At 41.2% G+C, this 26236-nt stretch overlaps 2 protein-coding genes across 3 annotated transcripts; one reads left to right on the top strand and one right to left on the bottom strand.

The window, feature by feature from the left end:
- The first annotated feature begins 13960 nt into the window (after positions 1 to 13960).
- LOC110501747 (phosducin-like protein 3) lies at positions 13961 to 16466 on the top strand. The gene is made up of 6 exons (XM_021579502.2): positions 13961 to 14120; positions 14421 to 14553; positions 14768 to 14858; positions 15306 to 15449; positions 15643 to 15851; positions 16029 to 16466. Exons 1-6 carry the CDS (start codon positions 14115 to 14117, stop codon positions 16169 to 16171), a joined length of 726 nt encoding a protein of 241 aa, XP_021435177.1. The 5' UTR covers positions 13961 to 14114; the 3' UTR covers positions 16172 to 16466.
- A 258-nt stretch (positions 16467 to 16724) lies between these two features.
- Positions 16725 to 19137, bottom strand: LOC110501748 (neuromedin-U). Of its 2 annotated transcripts, XM_021579504.1 has the most exons (7): positions 18937 to 19114; positions 18675 to 18721; positions 17887 to 17940; positions 17756 to 17782; positions 17566 to 17616; positions 17211 to 17285; positions 16725 to 16911 (listed from the first exon to the last, which is right to left on the bottom strand). In XM_021579504.1, exons 1-7 carry the CDS (start codon positions 19007 to 19009, stop codon positions 16894 to 16896), a joined length of 345 nt encoding a protein of 114 aa, XP_021435179.1. In that variant the 5' UTR covers positions 19010 to 19114; the 3' UTR covers positions 16725 to 16893. The 2 variants fall into 2 exon arrangements, with proteins under 2 accessions (XP_021435179.1, XP_021435178.1); XM_021579503.2 differs by having other exon boundaries at positions 16725 to 17285; positions 18937 to 19137.
- Positions 19138 to 26236: the final 7099 nt, after the last annotated feature.

Here is a 26236-nt window from a genome sequence, read left to right on the forward strand (position 1 = left end):
ATGAATGTTGACATCTTTTGTATCAATTCTGCATTATACTTACAATGACTTATTATCATTACTACTATGCATGTCAGTTAGATGACCTAGTAACCTACTGTCAAAAGCAACTATTATAAGATACTCTACCTACTCATCACAATAAAGAAACATTGTTTTTAGAGCAACCATATCATTGATCAGTGAAATTCATAAATTCATTGTAACGGCTCTTGTCGAAAGGAGTGGACCAAAGTGCAGCGTGGAAAGTGTTCATGATTTTTAATTTTCAAAAAACACTCAAACAAAATAACCAAAGTGAAAACAAAAGTACACAGTTATGTCCGGTACAGACACTAAACAGAAAACAAGATCCCACAAAACCCAAAAGAAAAATGACAAACCCAACCAAGGAACATCAAAAGTCGTGCTATAAATTCACAGACAACACAAAGATTCCTCTGTCTACCCAAGGATGTCAGAGGACAAAAAATCAGTTAACCACCTAACTGAGGAACTCAATTTAACCTTGCGCAATACCCTAGATGCAGTTGCACCCCTAAAAACCAAAAACATGTCTCATAAGAAATTAGCTCCCTGGTATACAGAAAATACCCGAGCTCTGCAGCAAGCTTGCAGAAAATTGGAACGGAAATGGCGCCACACCAAACTGGAAGTCTTCCGACTAGCTTGGAAAGACAGTACCGTGCAGTATCGAAGAGCCCTTACTGCTGCTGATCATCCTATTTTTCCAACTTAATTGAGGAAAATAAGAACAATCCGAAATTTATTTTTGATACTGTCGCAAAGCTAACTAAAAATCAGCATTCCCCAAGAGAGGATGGCTTTCACTTCAGCAGTAATAAATTCATGAACTTCTTTGAGGGAAAGATCATGATTATTAGAAAGCAAATTACGGACTCCTCTTTAAATCTGCGTATTCCTTCAAAGCTCAGTTGTCCTGAGTCTGCACAACTCTGCCAGGACCTAGTATCAAGAGAGACACTCAAGTGTTTTAGTACAATATCTCTTGACACAATGATGAAAATAATCATGGCCTCTAAACCTTCAAGTTGCATACTGGACCCTATTCCAACTAAACTACTGAAATAACTGCTTCCTGTGCTTGGCCCTCCTATGTTGAACATAATAAATGGCTCTCCATCCACCGGATGTGTACCAATCTGTGAATGGTTTGTCCTCTGACAAATCAATTGTAAATTTCGGTGTTCCTCAAGGTTCCGTTTTAGGACCACTGTTGTTTTCACTATATATTTTACCTCTTGGGGATGTCATTCGAAAACATAATGTTAACTTTCACTGCTATGCGGATGACACACAAATGTACATTTCAATGAAACATGGGGAAGCCCCAAAATTGCCCTCGCTAGAAGCCTGTGTTTCAGACATAAGGAAGTGGATGGCTGCAAACTTTCTACTTTTAAACTCGGACAAAACAGAGATGCTTGTTCTAGGTCCCAAGAAACAAAGAGATCTTCTGTTGAATCTGACAATTAATCTTAATGGTTGTACAGTCATCTCAAATAAAACTGTGAAGGACCTCGGCGTTACTCTGGACCCTGATCTCTCTTTTGACGAACATATCAAGACTGTTTCAAGGACAGCTTTTTTCCATCTACGTAACATTGCAAAAATCAGAAACTTTCTGTCCAAAAATTATGCAAAAAATGTATCCATGCTTTTGTTACTTCTAGATTAGACTACTGCAATGCTCTACTTTCCGGCTACCCGGATAAAGCACTAAATAAACTTAAGTTAGTGCTAAATACGGCTGCTAGAATCCTGACTAGAACCAAAACATTTGATCATATTACTCCAGTGCTAGCCTCCCTACACTGGCTTCCTGTCAAGGCAAGGGCTGATTTCAAGGTTTTACTGCTAACCTACAAAGCATTACATGGGCTTGCTCCTACCTATCTTTCTGATTTGGTCCTGCAGTACATACCTACACGTATGCTACGGTCACAAGGCGCAGGCCTTCTAATTGTCCCTAGAATTTCTAAGAAAACAGCTGGAGGCAGGGCTTTTTCCTATAGAGCTCCATTTTTATGGAATGGTCTGCCTACCCATGTGAGAGACGCAAACTCAATCTCAACCTTTAAGTCTTTACTGAAGACTCATCTCTTCAGTGGGTCATATGATTGAGTGTAGTCTGGCCCAGGAGTGTGAAGGTGAACGGAAAGGCTCTGGAGCAACGAACCGCCCTTGCTGTCTCTGCCTGGCCGGTTCCCCTCTTTCCACTGGGATTCTCTGCCTCTAACCCTATTACAGGGGCTGAGTCACTGGCTTACTGGTGCTCTTTCGTGCCGTCCCTAGGAGGGGTGCGTCACTTGAGTGGGTTGAGTCACTGATGTGATTTTCCTGTCTGGGTTGGCGCCCCCCCTTGGGTTGTGCCGTGGTGGAGATCTTTGTGGGCTATACTCGGCCTTGTCTCAGGATGGTAAGTTGGTGGTTGAAGATATCCCTCTAGTGGTGTGGAGGCTGCGCTTTGGCAAAGTGGGTGGGGTTATATCCTTCCTGTTTGGCCCTGTCCGGGGGTATCATCGGATGGGGCCACAGTGTCTCCTGACCCCTCTTGTCTCAGCCTCCAGTATTTATGCTGCAGTAGTTTATGTGTCGAGGGGCTAGGGTCAGTTTGTTATATCTGGAGTACTTCTCCTGTCTTATCCGGTGTCCTGTGTGAATTTAAGTATGCTCTCTCTAATTCTCTCTTTCTTTCTCTCTCTCGAAGGACCTGAGCCCTAGGACCATGCCTCAGGACTACCTGGCATGATGACTCCTTGCTGTCCACAGTCCACCTGGCCATGCTGCTGCTCCAGTTTCAACTGTTCTGCCTGTGATTATTATGATTTGACCATGCTGGTCATTTATGAACATTTGAACATCTTGGCCATGTTCTGTTATAATCTACACCCGGCACAGCCAGAAGAGGACTGGCCACCCCTCATAGCCTGGTTCCTCTCTAGGTTTCTTCCTAGGTTTTGGCCTTTCTAGGGAGTTTTTCCAAGCCACCGTGCTTCTACACCTGCATTGCTTGCTGTTTGTTGTTTTAGGCTGGGTTTCTGTACAGCACTTTGAGATTTCAGCTGATGTACGAAGAGCTATATAAATACATTTTATTTTATTTTATTTTAACTTATATGTGATCCCCAATCAAAGACAATGATAGACAGCTGCCTCTGATTGGGAACCACACACACACACACACACACACACACACACACACATACACACACACACACACACACATGGCCAAAAACAAAGAAATAGAAAACATAGACTTTCCCACCTGAGTCACACCCTGACCTAACCAAACATAGAGAATAAAAAGGATCTCTAAGGTCAGGGTGTGACATTCATAGCCTATACTCGTAACTACATTGAAAAAAATTATGGATTTTTAAAAATAATAATTATATATATATATATATATATATATATATATATATATAGTACTGGTCAAAACTTGACACACCTACTAATTCAATGGTTCTTCTTGATTTTTTACTATTTTCTACATTGTAGAATAATAGTGAAGACATCAAAATTATGAAATAACACATATGGAATCATGTAGTAACCAAAAAAAGTGTTAAACAAATTAAAATATACGTTATATTTGAGTTTCTTTAAAGTAGCCACCCTTTGCCTTGATGACAGCTTTGCACACTCTTGGCATTCTCTCAACCAGCTTCATGAGGTAGTCACCTGGAATGTATTTCATTTAACAGGTGTGCCTTGTTATAAGTTAATTTGGGGAATTTCTTTCCTTCTTAATGCGTTTGAGACAATCAGTTGTGTTGTGACAAGGTAGGGGTAGTATACAGAAGACAGCCCTATTTGGTAAAATACCAAGTCCATATTATGGCAAGAACAGCTCAAATAAGCAAGGAAAAATTACAGTCCATCATTACTTTAAAAAATGAAGGTCAGTCAATCTGGAACATTTCAAGAACTTTGAAAGTTTCTTCAAGTGTAGTCGCAAAAACCATGAAGCACTATGATGAAACTGGCTCTCATGAGGACGGCACAGGAAAGTTACCTCTGCTGCAGAAGATATGTTCATTAGAGTTAACTGCACCTCAGATTGCTGCAAAGAAACCACTACTAAAGGAAACCAATAAGAAGAAGAGACTTGCTTGGGCCAAGAACAACGAGCAATGGACATTAGACCAGTCCAAATTTTAGATTTTCGGTTCCAACCGCCGTGTCTTTCTAAGACACAGAGTAGGTGAACGGATGATCTCCGCATGTGTGGTTCCCACCGTGAAGCATGGAGGAGCAGGTGTGATGGGGTGCGGTGCTTTGCTGGTGACACTGTCAGTGAATTCAAAGCACATTTAACCAGCATGGTTACCACAGCGTTCTGCAGCGATACGCCATCCCATCTGGTTTGCGCTTGGTGGGACTATCATTTGTTTTTCAACAGGACAATGACCCAAAACACATCCAGGCTGTGTAAGGGCTATTTGACCTAGAAGGAGAGTGATGGAGTGCTGCACCAGATGGCCTGGCCTCCACAATCACCCAACCTCAACCCAATTGAGATGGTTTGGGATGAGTTGCACTGCAGAGTGAACGAAAAGCAGCCAACAAGTGTGCAGCATATGTGGGAACTCCTTCAAGACTGTTGGAAAAGCATTCCTCATGAAGCTGGTTGAGAGAATGCCAAGAGTGTGCAGAGCTGTCATCAAGGCAAAAGGTGGCTACTTTGAAGAATCTCAAATATAACAAAATATATTTGTGCCTTTGGAAAGTATTCAGAGCCCTTGACATTTTCTACATTTTGTTACATTACAGCCTTATTCTAAACTTTTTTTTTAATTGCAGCATTCTACACACAATACCCCATAACGAAAAAAGAGAAAACAGCTATTTTGAATTTTTGGCAAAATTATACAAATAAAACAGAAATACCTTATTTACATAAGTATTCAGACCCTTTGCTATGAGACTCGAAATTGAGCTCAGATGCATCCTGTTTCCATTGATAATTTTTGAAACTTTATTTATTTAACCTTCATTTAAGCAGGTAGGCCAGTTGAGAACAAGTTCTCATTTACAACTACGACCTGGCCAAGATAAAGCAAAGCAGTGTGATGAAAACAACAACACAGAGTTACACATAAACAAACGTATAGTCAATAACACAACAGAAAAGTATATGCACAGTGTGTGCAAATGTAGAAGAGTAGGGAAGTAAGGCAATAAATAGGCCATGGAGGCTAAATAATTACAATTTAGCATCAACACTGGCGTGACAGATGTGCAGATGATGATGTGCAAGTAGAGATACTGGGGTGCAAAAGAGCAAGAAGATAAGTAATAATATGGGGATGAGGTAGTTGGGTGTGCAATTTACAGATTGGCTGTGCACAGGTACAGTGATCGGTAAGCTGCTCTGACAGCTGATGCTTAAAGTTAGAGAGAGAGATATAAGACTCCAGCTTCAGTGATTTTTGCAATTCGTTTCAGTTATTGGCAGCAGAGAACTGGAAAGAAAGGCGGCCAAAGTAAGTGTTGGCTATGGGGGTGACCAGTGAAATATACCTGCTGGAGCGCGTCCTACGGGTGGGTGTTGCTATGGTGACCAGTGAGCTGAGAGAAGGCGGTGCTTTACCTAGCATAGACTTATAGATGACCTGGAGCCAGTGGGTTTGGTGACGAATATGTAGTGAGGGACAGCCAACGAGAGCATACAGGTCGCAGTGGTGGGTAGTATTTGGGGCTTTGGTGACAAACAGAAACATCCAATTTGCTGAGTAGAGTGTTGGAGGCTATTTTGTAAATGACATCGCCGAAGACAAGGATCGGTAGGATAGTCAGTTTTACGAGGGTATGTTTGGCAGCATGAGTGAAGGAGGCTTTGTTGCGAAATAGGAAGCTGATTCTAGATGTAATTTTGGATTGGAGATGCTTAATGTGAGTCTAGAAGGAGAGTTTAAAGTCTAACCAGTCACCTAGGCATTTGTAGTTGTCCATATGGACGGTTCTGACTTGTGGACATTTGTAGTTGTCCACAAGTCAGAACCATCCAGAGTAGTGATGCTAGTCGGGCGGGAGAGTGTGGGCAGCGATCGGTTGAAAAGCATGCACTTAGTTTTACTTGCATTTAAAAGCAGTTGTAGGCCTCGGAAGGAGTGTGGTATGGCATTGAAGCTTGATTGGAGGTTTGTTACCACAGTGTCCAAAGGAGGGCCAGATGTATACAGAATGGTGTCATCTGCGTAGAAGTGGATCAGAGAATCACTAGCAGCAAGCAGCAGCAAGAGCGACATCATTGATATATACAGAGAAAAGAGTCGGCTTTGAGAGGATTCTACAACTTGATTGGAGTCCACTTACGGTAAATTCAATTGATTGGACATGATTTGGAAAGGCACACACCTGTCTATATAAGGTTCCACAGTTGACAGTGCACATCAGAGCAAAACCCAAGCCATGTGATCGAAGGAATTGTCCGCATAGCTCTGAGATAAGGATTGTGTCGAGGAACAGATCTGGGGAAGGGTACCAAAAAAGGTCTGCAGCATTGAAGGTCCCCAAGAACACAGTGGCCTCCATCATTCTTAAATGGAAGAAGTTTGGAACCACCAAGACTATTCCTAGAGCTCTCCGCCCGGCCAAACTGAGCAATCAGGGGAGAAGGTCCTTGGTCAGGGAGGTGACCAAAAACACGATGGTCACTCTGACAGAACTCTGGAGTTCCTCTGTGGAGACAGGAGAACCTTCCAGAAGGACAACCATCTCTGCAGCACTCCACCAATCAGGCCTTTACGGTAGTGCGGCCAGACAGAAGCCACTCCTCAGTAAAAAGACATATAACAGCCCTCTTGGAGTTGAAGACTCTCAGACCATGAGAAACAAGATTCTCAGGTCGGATGAAACAAAGAATCAACACTTTGGCCTGAATGCCAAGCGTCACGTCTTGAGGAAACCTGGCACCATCCATCCCTACATGGAAGCACAGTGGTGGCAGCATCACGCTATGGGGATGTTTTACAGGGGCAGGGACTGGAAGACTAGTCAGGATCGAGGCAAAGATGAACAGAGCAAAGTACAGAGAGATCCTTGATGAAAATCTGCACCAGAGTGCTCTGGACCTCAGACTGGGGCAAACGTTCACCTTCCAACAGGACAACGACCTGAAGCACACAGCCAAGACAATGCAGGAGTGGCTTTGGGACAAGTCTCTGAATATCATTGAGTAGCCCAGCTATAGCTGGACTTGAACCTGATCGAACATCTCTGGAGACACCTGAAAATAGCTGTGCAGCAACGTTTCCCATCCAACCTGACAAAGCTTGAGAGGATCTGCAACGAAGAATGGGAGAAACTCCCCAAATACAGGTGTGCCAAGCTTGTAGAGTCATACCCAAGAAGACATGAGTCTGTATTGGCTGCCAAAGGTGCTTCAACAAAGTACTGAGTTAAGGTCTGAATATTTACAGTTGAAGTCGGAAGTTTACATACACCTTAGCCAAATACATTTCAACTCAGTTTTTCACAATTCCTGACATGTTATCCTCGTAAAAATTCCGTCTTAGGTCAGTTAGGATCATCAATCAATGTCAGAATAATAGTTGAGAGAATGATTCATTTCAGCTTTTATTTCTTTCATCACATTCCCAGTGGGTCAGAAGTTTACATACACTCAATTAGTATTCGGTAGCATTGCCTTTAAATTGTTTAACTTGGGTCAAACATTTCAGGAAGCCTTCCCTTAGCTTCCCACAATAAGTTGGGTGAATATTGGCCCATTCCTCCTGACAGAGCTGGTGTAACTGAATCAGGTTTGTAGGCCTCCTTGCTCGCACACACTTTTTCAGTTCTGCCCACAAATTTTGTATAGGATTGAGGTCAGGGCTTTGGGATGGCCACTCCAATACCTTGACTTTGTTGTCCTTAAGCCATTTTGCCACAACTTTGGAAGTATGCTTGGGGTCATTGTCCATTTGGAAGACCCATTTGTGACTAAGCTTTAACTTCCTGACTGATGTCTTGAGATGTTGCTTCAATATATCCACATCATTTTCCCTCCACATGATGCCATCTATTTTGTGAAGTGCACCAGTCCCTCCTGCAGCAAAGCACCCACACAACATGATGCTGCTACCCCCGTGCTTCACAGTTGGGATGGTGTTCTTCGAGTTTGTAAGCCTCCCCCTTTTTCCTCCAAACATTACGATGGTCATTATGGCCAAGCAGTTCTATTTATGTTTAATCAGACAAGAGGACATTTCTCAAAAAAGTGTGATCTTTGTCCCCATGTGCAGTTGTAAACCGTAGTCAGGCTTTTTGATGGTGGTTTTGGAGCAGTGGCTCCTTCCTTGCTGAACGGCATTTCAGGTTATGTCGATATAGGACTAGTTTTACTGTGGATATAGATACTTTCGTACCTGTTTCCTCCAGCATCTTCACAAGGTCCTTTCCTGTTGTTCTGGGATTGATTTGCACTTTTCGCACCAAATTACATTCATCTCTAGGAGACAGAACACATCTCCTTCCTGAGCGCTATGACGGATGATTTCTTTAGATTTTCCCATGATGTCAAGCAAAGAGGCACTGAGTTTGAAGGTAGGCCTTCAAATACATCCACAGGTACACCTCCAATTGAATTGACTCAAATTATGTCAATTAGCCTATCAGAAGCTTCAAAAGACATGACGTAATTTTCTTGAATTTTCCAAGCTGTTTAAAGGCACAGTCAACTTAGTGAATGTAAACTTCTGACCCACTGGAATTGTGATACAGTGAATTAAAAGTGAAATAATCTGTATGTAAACAATTGTTGTAAAAATTACTTGTGTCATGCACAAAGTACATGTCCTAACCGACTTGCCAAAACTATAGTTTGTTAACAAGAAATGTGTGGAGTGATTGAAAAACGAGTTTTAATGACTCCAACCTAGGTGTATGTAAACTTCCAACTTCCACTGTATGTAAATGTAATAGTTCATTTTTTAATTTTTTTTATCAATTAGCAAATATTTGTAAAAATCAGTTTTTGCTTTGTCATTAAGGGGGTATTGTGTGTAGATTGAGAGGGAAAAAACTATTTCATACATTCTAGAATAAGGCTGTAACCTAACAAAATATGGAAAAAGTCAAGGGGTCTGAATACTTTCCGAAGGTCACCCTTTATCAGGGCACAAGGCAAGACCCAAATGCAGACACAGGAGGCAGATGGTAGAGCTCCGATATTTATTATAACAAAGGGAGTAGGCAAAGGCAGGTCGGGGGACAGGCGAGAGTTCATAAACCAGGTCAGAGTCCAAACAGTACCATACGATAGGCAGTCTCGAGGTCAGACCAGGCAGAGGTCAGAAACCAGATCCGAGTCCAAAAACAGTACAAGAGTATAGGCAGGCTGGTAGTCAGAACAGACAGAATGGTCAGGCAGGTGGGTTCGGAGCAAGGAAAACCGCTGGTTGACTTGGCAAACAAGACGGACTGGCACAGAGAGACAGGAAACACAGCGATATATACACCGGGGATAATAAGCGACACCTGGAGGTGGAGACAATTACAAGGACAGATGAACCAGATCATTACGACCAGATATATTACGGTGGCAGCATAGCTTACTAGTTGAAAAATCTGTCAATATGCTTTTGAGCAAGGCACGTAACCCTAGTTGTTCTGGAAACGAGTGCCTGCTACAGTGGGGCAAAAAAGTATTTAGTCAGCCACAATTTGTGCAAGTTCTCCCACTTAAAAATATGAGAGAGGCCTGTAATTTTCATTATAGGTACACTTCAACTATGACAGACAAAATTAGAAAAAAAATCCAGAAAATCACATTGTAGGATTTGTAATGAATTTATTTGCAAATTATGGTGGAAAATAAGTATTTGGTCACCTACAAACAAGCACGATTTCTGGCTCTCACAGACCTGTAACTTCTTCTTTGAGAGGCTCCTCTGTCCTCCACTCGTCACCTGTATTAATGGCACCTGTTTGAACTTGTTATCAGTATAAAAGACACCTGTCCACAACCTCAAACAGTCACACTCCAAACTTCACTATGGCCAAGACCAAAGAGCTGTCAAAGGACACCAGAAACAAAACTGTAGACCTGCACCAGGCTGGGAAGACTGAATCTGCAATAGGTAAGCAGCTTGGTTTGAAGAGATCAATTGTGGGAGCAATTTTTAGGAAATGGAAGACATACAAGACCACTGATAATCTCCCTCGATCTGGGGCTCCACGCAAGATCTCACCCCGTGGGGTCAAAATGATCACAAGAACGGTGAGCAAAAATCCCAGAACCACACGGGGACCTAGTGAATGACCTGCAGAGAGCTGGGACCAAAGTAACAAAGCCTACCATCAGTAACACACTACGCCGCCAGGGACTCAAATCCTGCAGTGCCAGCCGTGTCCCCCTGCTTAAGCCAGTACATGTCCAGGCCCGTCTGAAGTTTGCTAGAGAGCATTTGGATGATCCAGAAGAAGATTGGGAGAATGTCATATGGTCAGATGAAACCAAAATAGAATATTTTGGTAAAAACTCAACTTGTCGTGTTTGGAGGACAAAGAATGCTGAGTTGCATCCAAAGAACACCATACCTACTGTGAAGCATGGGGGTGGAAACATCATGCTTTGGGGCTGTTTTTCTGCTAAGGAACCAGGACGACTGATCTGTGTAAAAGAAAGAATGAATGGGGCCATGTATCGTGAGATTTTGAGTGAAAACCTTCCATCAGCAAGGGCATTGAAGATGAAACGTGGCTGGGTCTTTCAGCATGACAATTATCCCAAACACACCGCCCGGGCAACGAAGGAGTGGCTTCGTAAGAAGCATTTCAAGGTCCTGGAGTGGCCTAGCCAGTCTCCAGATCTCAACCCCATAGAAAATCTTTGGAGGGAGTTGAAAGTCCATGTTGCCCAGCAACAGCCCCAAAACATCACTGCTCTAGAGGATATCTGCATGGAGGAATGGGCCAAAATACCAGCAACAGTGTGTGAAAACCTTGTGAAGACTTACAGAAAACGTTTGACCTCTGTCATTGCCAACAAAGGGTATATAACAAAGTATTGAGATAAACTTTTGTTATTGACCAAATACTTATTTTCCACCATAATTTGCAAATAAATTCATTAAAAATCCTACAGTGTGATTTTCTGGATTTTTTTTCTTCTAATTTTGTCTGTCATAGTTGAAGTGTACGTACCTATGATGAAAATTACAGGCCTCTCTCATCATTTTAAGTGGGAGAACTTGACCGACTAAATACTTTTTTGCCCCACTGTAAATGTAAATGTAAAAAGTAATGTAATTTCTTACATATACTTAAGTATCAAACGTAAAAGTATAAATCATTTGTAATTCCTTATATTAAGCAAACCAGACGGCACCATTTTCTTATTTTTTAATTTACGGAAAGCCAGGGGCACACTCCAACACTCAGAAATAATTTACAAACAAAGCATGTGTGTTTAGTGAGTCAGGGATGACCAGGGATGTTCTCTTGATAAGTGCGTGATTTGGACCATTTTCCTGTCCTGCTAAGCATTCAAAATGTAATGACTACTTTTGGGTGTCAGGGAAAATGTATGGAGTTTGTCACGCTCTGACCTTAGAGAGACATTTTATTTCTCTATTTGGTTAGGTCAGGGTGTGATTTGGGGTGGGCATTCTATGTTTTGTTTTCTATGTTTCTTTATTTCTATGTTTTGGCCGGGTATGGTTCTCAATCAGGGACAGCTGTCTATCGTTGTCTCTGATTGGGAATCATACTTAGGTGGCCCTTCCCCTCCCCGGCTTGTGGGAAGTGACAAAGAGCTCTTATAGGACCAGGTTCACAAATAATAATATAATAATCAATAATTTTGCTCTTTATTTAGCAGTCTCACATAAAACTTTATTTGTTAATAGAAAAGTGTGAAAAACTCACCACAGGTTAATGAGAAGGGTGTGCTTGAAAATCTACTCTCACATAGGCACGTGGTTGTAAAAGGGCATCAGTGTTTTAAAAGCACAATTTGCCAAGGCAGGATACTCTGAGTAAATTCAATTTTCACAGAACCGCTTGCTGCAATTTTGAATCATGAAAGGGATAACGAATCCAGTTGTTGTGTCATCCATACCTGTGTAGTTGTGCACCCAACTCACTCAGGTGCTTCGCAATATCACATTTGACATTGTCCATAAGCTTGAGTTGATTTGCACACAAAAAATCATACAATGATGAAAAGACCTTTGTGTTGTCCTTGTTAATGCAGACAGAGAAGAGCTCCAGCTTCTTAATCATAGCATCAATTTTGTCCCGCACATTGAATATAGTTGCGGAGAGTCCCTGTAATCCTAGATTCAGATCATTCAGGAGAGAAAAAACATCACCCAGATAAACCATCGTGTGAGAAACTCATCATCATGCAAGTGGTCAAACAAGTGAAAATTATGGTCAGTAAAGAAAACTTTAAGCTCATCTCTCAATTAAAAAACGTGTCAATACCTTGACCCCTTGATAACCAGCGCACTTCTGTATGTTGTAAAAGCTTTACATGGTCGCTGCCCATATCATCATCAGTTCAGGTGCCTTGCTTTAACAAAGTTAACCATTTTCACTGTAGTGTCCAAAATGTCTTTCAAGCTGTCAGGCATTCCTTTGGCAGCAAGAGCCTCTCAGTGGATGCTGCAGTGTACTGAAGTGGCGTTGGGAGCAACTGCTTGCACGGGCATTACCTCTCCACTATGCCTCACTGTCATGGCTTTTGCACCATCAGTACAGGTACCAACACATCTTGACCACCAAAGTCCATTTGATGTCATAAAGCTGTCCATTACAAAAATATCATCTCCTGTTGTCCCCCCATAAACTTAAAGTACTTGTACCAGGCCCGCCATGTCTGTTGACTCATCCAACGTAACGCATAGAATGCACAGGCTTGTAAGCGAAGCAGTAATTGTTTTTTAACATTTCCTGCCATGTCACCGATGCATTATGAAACAGTGATGTTTGATGATGCATTTTCTGTAGTTTTTTTGGCCTTTTCCCCAGGTGCTTTCCCGGGTAAGGGGGGAAGTAACTCTTAGGCTGCATCAGATTCACAACTGTCAGTGTCCATGCTAGCTGGGCTAACAACAAATGTAGAATTACTGATGCTAGCATTGGATGTGCTCGTGGAAGCAGAACAACTTGTGTTGTCGACAGGTGCAGGTGTAGTACTGCTGGTATGTGTCTCTATGGACGCGGACCTTACTTTTTTAAAACCATTTATACATTTTCTAGCAAACAGAATGAGCACCAGCGCAGTTGGCTACATACGGACCGTTATCGGAATTCCCGCGAGAGAGTAACGGTTAATGTGATTGGATGTTAATTATTTGACTAGGCTACCTGTATTTGACATTGTGTTGTTGAAATAACAACACAATGTCAAATACAGGTAGCCTAGTCAAATAATTAACATCCACACTAAATGGTTTAATTTTATTTTTGGCTGTGAAACGAGGCTACTCAGGCGAGAAAAACAACTCACCCAAATGTGTAGCCCAGTTTGAAAATATACATTAACTGTTTGAAAATGTGAAGAAATGTAAAAACAATAAAATAAAATAAATGTGAATCAAATTTTTTATTATGCATACTCCTGACCGCATTACTCCAGTTTCGAGTATATCATATTAGAGCACAAAAACAGGCCAGCAATGTTTATAAATGTTTTGGACCTCTGTGTAACCCCACCCCTATAAGCCTGGTCACCCCAGAGTGACAGCACAGCGTGATTTTTAGGCGCAGCTGTTGTCTCACTCAGATGCCACATATGGAAAGTAGCTTTCCCACTCCTTATATGGACATATTAGCGATGCAAAACGGATGTCGGTGCAACCTTTATTATGGTCCCTTGACTTTCTGGCTGGAGACAGTTTTCTGATAAGAATGCATAATAAACACCGATAAAATATGATTCGTCCTCAGAAAAATACGTTATTGTTCAATTACTCTGAAATAAGTTTACATTTGTGAAAACTGACAACGATTTACGTTTTATCACATTTAAAGATATTGTTTTACTCCGGAAGAAATGTGGGTGAGGTCCTTGTATTTCCGTGTCTGGGGAGATAAGTGTTGTGATTTCAGCGTCTGTCTTGAACAGTTAAAAAATGCAGGTTTGTAAAATTATAACACCTTTTCTAGCTAATGAAAAAGTAGTAATGAAGGTCATAGCTGACGTTTTGAGCAGTATATGTTCGCACGCCACCTTGATTGGGACATAGCTAACGTTAGCTGCATTTAAACGTTCGCTAACGTTAGCTGTAATACCACAGATACAAGGTGGTTACCGGTAGTTATAAGTATCTTTGGTAATGCCAAAGAGCCTAGCTATAGATGGTTTAAAAACTATGTGGCAAACCAACAACACTTTGAGTGTTTTAAATAAAACTCAATGATCTGAAACTCAATCTCAGGACCCTGACGCAGATACCGAGTGGAATGACATCCTGAGGAAGAAGGGGATCCTTCCTCCCAAGGAGAAAACTCAGGATGAGGTTGATGAAGACGCTCTAGAGCAGCAGATTCTTCTTCAGCAAGAATCTGTTGGTAAGAGGTGGCTATTAATATCATATAGATACCTCTGTGGGATTAGGTTTCTCCTGAACTGGTCTAGAAATAGTTTTTATGTTATTCTTAATTTAACTAACAGGACATGGTTTTGGAAGGCTGATCCTTGGCCAACATCATCCTCTGTTAGTAGTTTGAATACCTTAAATGATACTTTTTCTGACTTGTATTTCCTGTGGTGTTTTGTGACCAGTAAAAACCTATGAGAGTATGACTCTAGACCAGCTGGATGAGAACGAGGATGACTTCAGTGAAGAGGATGAGGCCGCCATCGAGATTTACAGGTTTCAAAGCATTACTAAGATGGTGCATTATACATACAACCGGTATTGGCTGCCATATGGCCCGGGGCCATAGCTGAGCAATCGGGCAAGTTCAGCCGGCTCTGTGGTTGCCCCATTGGGCATGTTAATTATTTTATTGAAAACAACCTAAGTGCAAAGAATTTCTGATTCCTCCCCTATGTCTGTGTGTAAACAGCACATTTTAAGTCTTTGGGGAACTAAAAATACTCACTTGATGGGCAAGTGCTTTTCAGACCTTAATGTCAGTCCCTTAATACAACCTAATGCCATTAAAAGAGATGCTGAAAATATAAAGCTCCATTGTGGCTACCATGTTAATGGTGATATGGCCTTTTGCGTCCCATATAGAAAATGACAATGTTATGACCTTGTTATTACCAGAATTAACCTACATTGCCTTAACTCTCTCCATTTCGTTCTCACCAGGCAAAAGAGGCTTGCAGAATGGAAAGCCACCCAGATAAAGAATTGCTTTGGAGAAGTAGTGGAGATTTCTGGTCAGGACTACATCAAGGAGGTGAACAAAGCTGGAGAGGGCATCTGGGTTGTGCTGCATCTCTACAAACAAGGGTGAGAGTTTTGTTAGATTTTTTTTAGATCTGATAACTTTATTGGCCAAGACCTTATTTGATGTTCATATAAGCCTGGTTAACAGTGTTCCTTTTTTAAATTGCACTGAATAGGTCTATCTGCCAAATACATAGATTTAACTAATTGACCCATTGTAATCAAATCTCTCTGTTCCATTCTCTCATCCTCCCAGAATTCCTCTGTGCACCCTGATAAACCAGCATCTGTCAGAGATGGCCAGGAAATTCCCCCAGACCAAGTTCCTCAAGTCCATCTCCACCACATGCATCCCCAACTACCCAGACCACAACTTACCCACCATCTTTGTTTACCACGAGGGAGAGATGAAGGCACAGTACATCGGGCCTCTTGTCTTCGGGGGCATGAACCTCAAAGTTGAGGGTAAGAGACAATCGCCTCAGCTAGACTTTCATTGGTTACTATTAGCGACATGATATGGTAGTTTGCTGTCCAGTGTGTATACTTCTCACCCTCAGATTTGTGCATTGTCAGTTTTGAATGACAATTTCTTACTTACTCTACTAGATATTTAAATCTGCTTTATCCTATCATCCTCAGAGCTGGAGTGGAGGTTATCAGAATCTGGTGCTGTCAAGACAGACCTGGAAGAAAACCCCAAGAAGCAGATTGAAGACAAGCTGATGTCGTCGATCCGATCCACTCTCCCCACACGGAAAGACAGTGACTCCGAAGAGGACTAGCCGCGTAATACCAAATAACATTACTCTTAACGCTCAACCATCACTGTGTGTGAGGATGGCTCTCTCCTGTGGTGATGTGGTAAACTGCACACCTCTCCCTCTCTCTATGCTACCTCAGTCAGCAGAGAGGCTCCATCAGAGTACTATGCCTCCCCGGTTGAAAGATCTCTTATGTTATGAGATCATTCTCCTAAATCAATCTGAACTTGTGTTTTTACAGAACATTTGGTTGAAGATTGTCCTTTTTTTATTTAACATATACGTTTCATAATAAATGACAATAGAAATTAATACATTTGTAATTGTTTAAATTAAATGTAAGTAGCCATTCACCCATGCCGTAATTAGTTGACGCTTTTTATAGTGTTCACCCTGATCTGTGTAGCCATCACATAAAGGGCTCCTTTGATGTATTTGACTGTTCAGAGGTGTTCACTTCATAGATAGTGGTCTGAATTTGTGTATGTGCAATTGTCTACAAAATGGCAAAGTACAGAATCCTCATCTTAAATCACTAAATATTTACATTTACCAACTGAAATCAGGAAGACACTTCACAATCTGCAATAATTTATTTCTCAAAAATATCAAGTCCATTGCCAGAGAACACTGAGGATGCTGCTTCTGTCTGTCCCTCAGTCTGCCATTTTGTGCTCCATGTTCAGGGGGGTTGCAGTATGCTGATGTCTTCTGTCCAGTTATTCCAAAGTCAGATTTTTACATCACACATCAGAGTGCTTCTGTGTAGCAGGGAACAGAGAGAACCTCGGTCATGGTTTGTGGTATTTGTTCTAACTTTTAATTGTGTAGATTCTAGTCGGGGGTAGTGTATATACTATATGTCTAAAGTACATATTGCGCCTTGCGGACTGGCCACAGAAAGACTGTGGTCTTCAACCTCTAAGAGAAAGGCACTGGAGAAGGTCAGGGTTAAGGGTTTGGTTAAAGTTAGTCGGTCTTGCAGGTCAGAAGTGCCCTTGTCTCCTGCTTCAATATTGACATTCTGCTAATCAAGGTTGAAACAGCACAGGGTCCTTACCAAAAGCATGAGCTGCTTCTTTCTCCTCTGAGACAGTTTGGGTGACAGGCGCATCAGCGGGTGCACTGAATGGGACTAGAGAGGGGAATGCCTGTTAGATTCCAATCACATGTAATTACTAAATAATCAGATCAATAAAACATGTTATAACAAATACAGCATGCTCATCTAAAGACAAAATCCCATACTGTGCTGTCCAGGAAATCCAATGACACCTTTGCTTATATGCCTGAGATATTGTACATGGTTGTTTGAGGGTGTGTACATAGTTCTAATTTGCTGTCAGACATAATTCACTGACATTCTGAAGCAATTTGGAAATACAGTTTGCATCAAGGAGTCTTTCTCTACTTACCGCATGCTGTACAGAGTCTACCGAGTTGGCCTTTGAATAGTGAAACAGGAACTGACGAAAATAGCATATACAAAGTCAACACTGTTCCAAAGACAATGAATATTGTTCCTGCAAGTTTACCTCAGTATTGTGAGGAATAAGGTATAAACAAGTATTTAGTAATAGGCTGTGATATTGTTGAGGAACTTACTCTTTTGAAAACATTCTGAACTTGCTCCTGTGATAGGGAGAGGGACAGGGAGAGAATAATTACACTGGCGTCAGAGCTGCTATCATATATAATCTGTGATAAGATTGAGTCATACGGTAGCTAAGCTTTACCTCATTCTGATCTCTCCCCATCATATCACCAACATCAGTCTGGATCCCAGAACCCTGCAGCAGACAAATCAATGGTCAATGATAAAACACAAGTCTATAACACATCTAAAGGCACTAAACCCAAGCAAACATAAAAGCTGTTGTACATGGCATCCATTGTCTACTGTATACTGTACCCATTGCAAAGTAATGATCGTGTCTCTGTCGTCAGTGTGTCTAGTTGATAGGAGTGGGGGGAAGTCCTATATATTCTTATTCCCCTCATCATGTCCCCCACCAGTCTGATTTAAGTTAGAGTGACTCACGTGTGTCTCCAACCCCCTCTCCACGTATAGCCTAGCCTAGCCACCACAAGTAACAAGAGGCACCATATAATTTGGTTGGAATCACCTGCTGACCCCTTATCAGACACAGATGCGATTTCTCCAGTGGTGCAAACAAAGTAGACAACACTAATGCCATCTGTAACCAGAACTCTCCTCTGATGGACGCAGTAGAGGACTGAGATGTTTAAACAGTGAAAGACTGACACACAGAGATACAGAGAGTGATACACATTCAAGGCATATATTGAATGATTTGGGTCTAGAATACATTCGTACTACATTTTAACACTTTGCCTCTGGTATCAGGTAAGGAAATCTATCCTTGTTGTCAATCTAATAATCCATTCATAAATCATTCATAATTTATTAAAAAACTAATTTCACAATATTTGTTTGAATTACACAATTGCCTTTTATTTGCACTTTTCAGGTATAGGCATGCAAAAAAACAAAGTCCCATACCCTTCTGAAAGCAATTCCATGTTCACACTCTTTGTATGGACTAGCCTCTACAGAAAGAAAAAAAGTACGTTTCAAAAGTATACATTTATTTTATCAATCTATTACATACAATTAATGTACATGTAATAGCCAACAATATCAACAATATAAATAGCTAATTCAAAAACAACAAAAACATCGATTTCAGATTTTAAGATTTAGATAGCCTAAATTATACAGAAATGTTGAAGTTCATTTAAATTATATAAATAATCTCTCTCACCTGTCGCCTTCCAACATCCAAGGCACCAGACCAATTGAAGTATGCAAAGTTGTTGAAGATACGAAACGCTCATCTCGAGCTATGAGATTCTAATGCGCTTTGGTGAGGGTATATGCGCTCTGTGTTTGGTTTGGTGGTCTGCCCGAGGAAGTATTGTTATATTGCCACGTCACGGTACATAATTGAACTCTACTGACTATCTCATCCGACATAATTATATAGGCTATAACTCTGATGGGAGAAGCATCATCTCCCACGCAGAGGTGACCAATCAACGTCCCACTGGTCTCCTTGGTCATCAGCTGAGGGTTTGTGCGCAAGTCCCCTCTCCCTCGTCATTTTGAACGGTTTTAAGATACATTTAGATATGGAAACTAAATCAAAGAAATCCATCAAAAACAGGATGTCAACCAAACATAAAATCGGAATGGAAGTTATACAACTGGTATCAAATATTTTTTCAGTACACTTGATTATAGGACATGGTGATGAATAATGACCCCGGGATGTTCAAATTCATTGAAAACCATAAACAACCAAGTAAATGTTGGGGAGTAACAGATTACATGCAATCTCTTACATGTAAGGGATTACAAAAAGCTGTAACAGTAATACGTTACATTACCAGCAAAAATATTGTAACCAGATTACAGATACTTTTGAAAAACTAGATGATTATGTTGAAGATTACTTTTCTGCCAAAAAAGTATTTGACACTTCTCTCTTTTCTCAATGACATTCATACATCATTGAAAATAGGTGCAAATTTAAATTTGTTCAAGGTGAGCAAGTCTGACCATAAATCAGAGACCACTATGAATTTTAAATAAACTACTGACAGTGTCACCAACAAAGCACCCCCACACCATCGCACCTGCTCCTCCATGCTTCACGGTGGGAACCACACATGCGGAGATCATCTGCTCACCTACTCTGCATCTCACAAAGACATGGCGGTTGGAACCAAAAATCTCAAATTTGGACTCATCAGACCAAAGGACAAATTTCCACCGATCTAATGTCCATTGCTCGTGTATCTTGGTCCACAGCAAGTCTCTTCTTCTTATTGGTGTCCTTTAGTAGTGGTTTCTTTTCAGCAATTCAAGCATGAAGGCCTGATTTACGCAGTCTCCTCTGAACAGTTGATGTTGAGATGTGTCTGTTACTTGAACTCTGTGAAGCATTTATTTGGGCTGCAATTTCTGAAGTTGGTTCCTCTAATGAACTTATCCGCTGCAGCAGAGGTAACTCTGGGTCTTCCTTTCCTGTGGCGGTCAACATGAGAGACAGATTAATCATAGCGCTTGATGGTTTTTGCGACTGCACTTGAAGAAACTTTCAGTTCTTGAAATTTTCCAGATTGACTGACCTTCATAACTTAAAGTAATGATGGACTGTTGTTTCTCTTTCATTATTTGGAAAGAAATTCCACAAATTAAGTTTATACAAGGCACACCTGTTAATTGAAATGCATTCCCGGTGACTATCTCATGAAGCTGGTTGAGTGTTCAAAGCTGTCACCAAGGCAAAGGGTGGCTACTTTGAAGAATCTCAAATGTAAAATACATTTTGATTTGGCTACTACGTGATTCCATGTGTTATTTCATAGTTTTGATGTCTTCACTGTTATTCTACAATGTAGAAAATAGTAAAATAAAGAAAAACCCTGGAATGAGTAGGTGTGTCCAAACTATTGACTGGTACTGTATATATTATATATATCCATTGATTCTTGAAGAATATAATTTATAAATGCCTCATGATGTAATGGGTGCGTGTTGGTGGCAGGGAAGTCAGGCACAGGAGAACGAACTTGGTAGAAACGGAGTCGTTTAATAAGTGCTGACCATACTCCCAAAAACAAAATACATAAACTAACAAAAGTGGGTACAAAACCCGTCGCACACCAACACATTACTAGCACAATCAAACAATCTCCGACAAGGACATGAGGGGAAACAGAGGGTTAAATACGCAACATGTAATTGATGGGATTGGAACCAGGTGTGAAGGAAGACAAGACAAAACCAATGGAAAATGAAAAATGGATCAGTGATGGCTAGAAGGTCGGTGACGTCGACCGCCTGAACACCGCCTGAACAAGGAGAGGGACCGACTTCGGCGGAAGTCGTGACACATGAGCTTAGTTCAACTGTCACACTCCACAAGAACCCAAATATAAGCTTGTTTTTCTCCAATGTTTGTAGTCATTGTAAATGTAAAGAAACACTGTATAGCATCCTAACATGGTTAAAACAATCATTTTGATATCATGGATGGTCAGTCCTTGCATCCATAGCTCTGTCTATTCATCTGAGAGTGGTTACATTTCTCCAGGCCCATCCCTCAGCTTTTACCAAAACAGAGGCTGGGCGGCAGTTTTGTTATTGTTTCATCTGTGGATTTGCCCTTTAAACAGCTGCATATTTTCAACATCTTAACGTGTCACCAACGTAAAGGTAAACAATAGGCCTATAGCAAATGCAGCATATGGCATTCATTTTTCACATGTAAATAGCACTTTTCAGTGGTGCTCAAAGTATGCCATTCCATGAGTGCAACATTTATTTTTCAACTCGAAACAATGAGCCAAATCAGTCCTCCATGACAACAAAATCATAAACAACAGAGTAGGGCTGGCTAATAAGTCCTTAATTTTGGGGCTATACTCAGGTAAAACAATTGAGCTAATATATACTTCCATATTTCCAAGTCCTATTCTTGAAGATTAAGAGGTATAACATTTATTGGAATGACTGGAATTCTGATAGACTTTGGTTTTTAATGTAAAGATATAATTGAATAATATTATTATATGTAGTAGAAAGCGATGGGTTAGAAGAAGGCTACATAACAAACCCATAAAGTAAAATTTAACATCCATATATGGCCAGCTCTGTAAACTTTGACATAGATTTTTCAAGAAATAGATGTCTTTCAATTGGTAACACACATTTTGTATTCTTCTAATGCCTCTTAAGAGGAAAGTAATCCTAAAGTAACTGAATGTAATCAGATTACATTACCGAGTTTGGGTTATAGAAAAGTTACGTTTCTGACTACAGTTTTGGACAGGTAACTAGTAACTGTAACGGATTACAATTAGAAAGTAACCTACCCAACCCTGATGTCACATATCTGTGTGTGTATCTATTTACCAATATTTTCAATCTGTGATCTTGAGAATGAAATCTGTGAATTTTTTAGAATGAAAATGTGTCATCTACATTTACATTTTTGTCACTTAGCAATCGCTCTTATCCAGAGCAACTTACAGTTAGTGCATTCATCTTAAGATAGCTAGGGGAGACAGCCACATATCACAGTCATAGTACAAGTAGTTTACAGTTTTCCTCAATAATGTAGCTATCAGCAAAAACAAGGGCCAGGGTTATTTTAAGAAAAGCAAGGGTGTTAGTCTCATTTGCCTCTTCTAATCTCACCTAACTGAAGCTACATGAATTTCAGTGTTGTCTGTATACATTTAATGATATTTAAGTGTGATTTTTCAGTCTTCATTAGTTTGACCACAGAGAATGACTGTGATTGCTGGGTCCGGTTTCCGTATGTAAGTGTGAAAGCTGAAAGTGTGGGTCGGTGTATCGAGTTTCACCTGGAGACAATATTCCAGAGAGGCTGTGGATTTGCTGTACCTGTTCGATTGACCATGGATGGAAAATAGGGCAGAACACTCAAGGAGACCCAGACACCCGCCTTGGAACATGTAATACACAACCACATGTAAATTCTCCATGCTGTCTGTTTAGTCTCTGTTAATTAGTAGTTATGATTGCTTATAACATGGTTATGAATGCTTATTACATCCTATAACATCCTGCTTCTGATAGAGTCACTATGCTCTATGATGGAAAAACAAAAGCTTTTGCAGTTAGAACCCAGCTTAACATATCCTTACTGTGTTCTAGGTTCCCTGAGCAGTGATTCTATGTTGTATCGACCATATTATACTGAACAAAAATATAAACGCAACATGTAAAGTGTTAGTCCCATGTTTCATGCTGAAATAAAAGATCTGAAATAAAACATCCCTGAAATGTTCTGTATGTACAAAAAGCTTATTTTTCCTCAAAAGTTGCACACAAATGTGTTTACTTCCCTGTTAATGAGCATTTCTCCTTTGCCAAGATAATCCATCCACCTGACAAGTGTGGTATATCAAGAAGCTGATTAAACAGCATGATCATTACACATGTGCACCTTGTGCTTGGGGACAATAAAAGGCCACTCTAAAATGTGCAGTTTTGTCACACTACACTATGCCACTGATGTCTCAAGTTGAGGGAGTGTCCAATTGGCATGCTCACTGCAGGAATGTTCACCAGAGCTGTTGCCAAAGAATTTAATGTTAATTTCCCTAGCATAAGCCGCCTGTAATGTCGCTTTAGAGAATTTGGTAGTACGTCCAACCGGCATCACACTGCAGACCACATGTAACCACCCCATTCACTTGCGGGATATTCTGAGACCAACCACCCGGACAGTTGATAAAACTCTGGGTTTGCACAACCAAAGAATTTCTGCCCAAACTGTCAGAAACAGTCTCAGGGAAGCTCATTGTCGTCCTCACTAGGGTCTTGACCTGACCACAGTTCGGCATCGTAACCGACATCAGTGGACAAATGCTCACCTTCGATGGCCACTGGCACGCTGGGGAAGTGTGCTCTTCACAGATGAATCCCGGTTTCAATTGTACCGGGCAGATGGCAGACAGAATGGATGGAGTTGTGTGGGAGAGCGGTTAGCTGATGCCAACACTGTGAACAGAATGCCCCATGGCGGCAGTGGGGTTATGGTATGGGCAGGCATAAGCTACAGACAACGAACACAATTGCATTTTATCAATGGCAATTTGAATGCACAGAGATACCGTGACAAGATCCTGAGGCCCATTGTCGTGCCATTCATCCACCGCCATCACTTCATGTTTTAGCATGATAATGCAATTCCTGGAAGCTGAAAATGTACTACTTCTTCCATAGCCTGCATACTCACCAGACATGTCACCGATTGAGCAGGTTTGGGATGCTCTGGATCAACATGCACGACAGCGTGTTCCAGTTCCCACCAATATCCAGCAACTTCGCACAGCCATTGAAGAGGAGTGGGATCACATTCCACAGGCCACAATCAACAGCCTGCTCAACTACGAAGGAGATGTGTCGCGCTGCATGAGGCAAATAGTGGTCACACCAGATACTGACTGGTTTTCTCATCCACGCCACTACCTTTTTTGTAAGGCATCTGTGACCAACAGATGCATATCTGTATTCCCAGTCATGTGAAATCCATAGATCAGTGCCTAATTTATTTCAATTGACTGATTTCCTTATATGAACTGTAACTCAGTAAAATCTTTGAAATTGTTGCATGTTGCGTATATATTTTTCATCATTGTAGAAAGGACAGTACATTTCAGAGATGAGCCTCAGAGACAGGTGGGAAGATTTATATCTCTAATAAGCCATTGTATTGATTTGCCAACACTGTAATCTGGATTGAGGGATCAACTACAGCCAACCTAGAGGCATGGCTCAAAAAATGGTTTAGGCGGTGGCCTTGTCAGGGGGCGTGGCAATAGGCATGGTCAGCCCGTCGGCACGGTTGAATTGTAAAGAACATTTTGGCGGTGTAGAAAAAATATTGAAGATTTAAAGCTAATTCCCAGCAATTCTTTGCATTTTGCCATGTCAAATCAAATTAAATGTATTTATTTAGCCCTTCTTACATCAGCTGATATATCAAAGTGCTGTACAGAAACCCAGCCTAAAACCACAAACAGCAAGCAATGCAGGTGTAGAAGCACGGTGGCTTGGAAAAACTCCCTAGAAAGGCCAAAACCCAGGAAGAAACCTAGAGAGGAACCAGGCTATGAGGGGTGGCCAGTCCTCTTCTGGCTGTGCCGGGTGGAGATTATAACAGAACATGGCCAAGATGTTCAAATGTTCATAAATTAAAAGCATGGTCAAATAATAATAATAACAGTAGTTGTCGAGGGTGCAACAAGTCAGCACCTCAGAAGTAAATGTCAGTTGGCTTTTCATAGCCAATAATTGAGAGTATCTCTACCGCTCCTGCTGTCTCTAGAGAGTTGAAAACAGCAGGTCTGGGACAGGTAGCACGTCCGGGGAACAGGTCAGGGTTCCATAGCCGCAGGCAGAACAGTTGAAACTGGAGCAGCAGCACGGCCAGGTGGACTGGGGACAGCAAGGAGTCATCACGCCAGGTAGTCCTGAGGCATGGTCCTAGGGCTCAGGTCCTCTGAGAGAGAGAATTAGAGAGAAAGAGAGAATTAGAGAGAGCATACTTAAATTCACACAGGACACCGAATAAGACAGGAGAAATACTCCAGATATAACAGACTGACCCTAGCCCCCCGACACATAAATTACTGCAGCATAAATACTGGAGGCTGAGACAGGAGTGGTCAGGAGACACTGTGGCCCCATCCACTGATACCCCCGGACAGGGCCAAACAGGCAGGATATAACCCCACCCATTTTGCCAAAGCACAGCCCCCACCACACTAGAGGGATATCTTCAACCACCAACTTACCATCCTGAGACAAGGCCGAGTATAGCCCACAAAGATCTCCACCACGGCACAACATGTCTATTGCTGTGTTATTTTGCTCAAACATAATAACAAAATAAATACTGCTAAATTAATAGTTTTTGTAATTTTCATTCTCCCCGACTCTCTAACTTTTATTGTGGTGATCGTAAATTCTCAAAGATTATATTATTTAAAAAAATATTTGGTCCATTATCTTTTCTACTTACTTTCATTTCATTTTACACTGAAAGCATTTTCCATCCGGAAAATGAATTAAAAAAAAATATATATATATATATAGATTTTTTTTTTTGCACTGTTTGGACTTATGCTTAGGTGAATAATGCTTAGGCGGCCCAGCCAATAATTTAGTGTATTGTCTCAGATGGCTTGACCAGCAGCATTGATCTGCCCCCTGCTTTGAACCAATTAGCCCATCTGATTTTAGTCCCTGCTAGCCAACAGGAACCTTTCCTGTTCAACTGTGTTGATGACTCCCACAGGTAACTCCAGAGAGATACCATACATAAAGCTAAAGCCTCACATGAGAGTGATAAAGGGGGAGATAGAAGGCTGTACAGAGAGAGAAAGAGAGAGATACAGTAGATGAAATGAGAGGCAGAGAAAGAAATGACCCAAAAAAGAGAGGTGGAATGAGAGAGAGAGCAGTCACCTGATAGCCGATGCTCATATTCCCCATTAAGTAAGAACCTTGTTTTGTATAAG

This window comes from Oncorhynchus mykiss, chromosome 22 (assembly GCF_013265735.2).
Source record: "Oncorhynchus mykiss isolate Arlee chromosome 22, USDA_OmykA_1.1, whole genome shotgun sequence".
NCBI classification, from domain to species: Eukaryota; Metazoa; Chordata; class Actinopteri; order Salmoniformes; family Salmonidae; genus Oncorhynchus; species Oncorhynchus mykiss.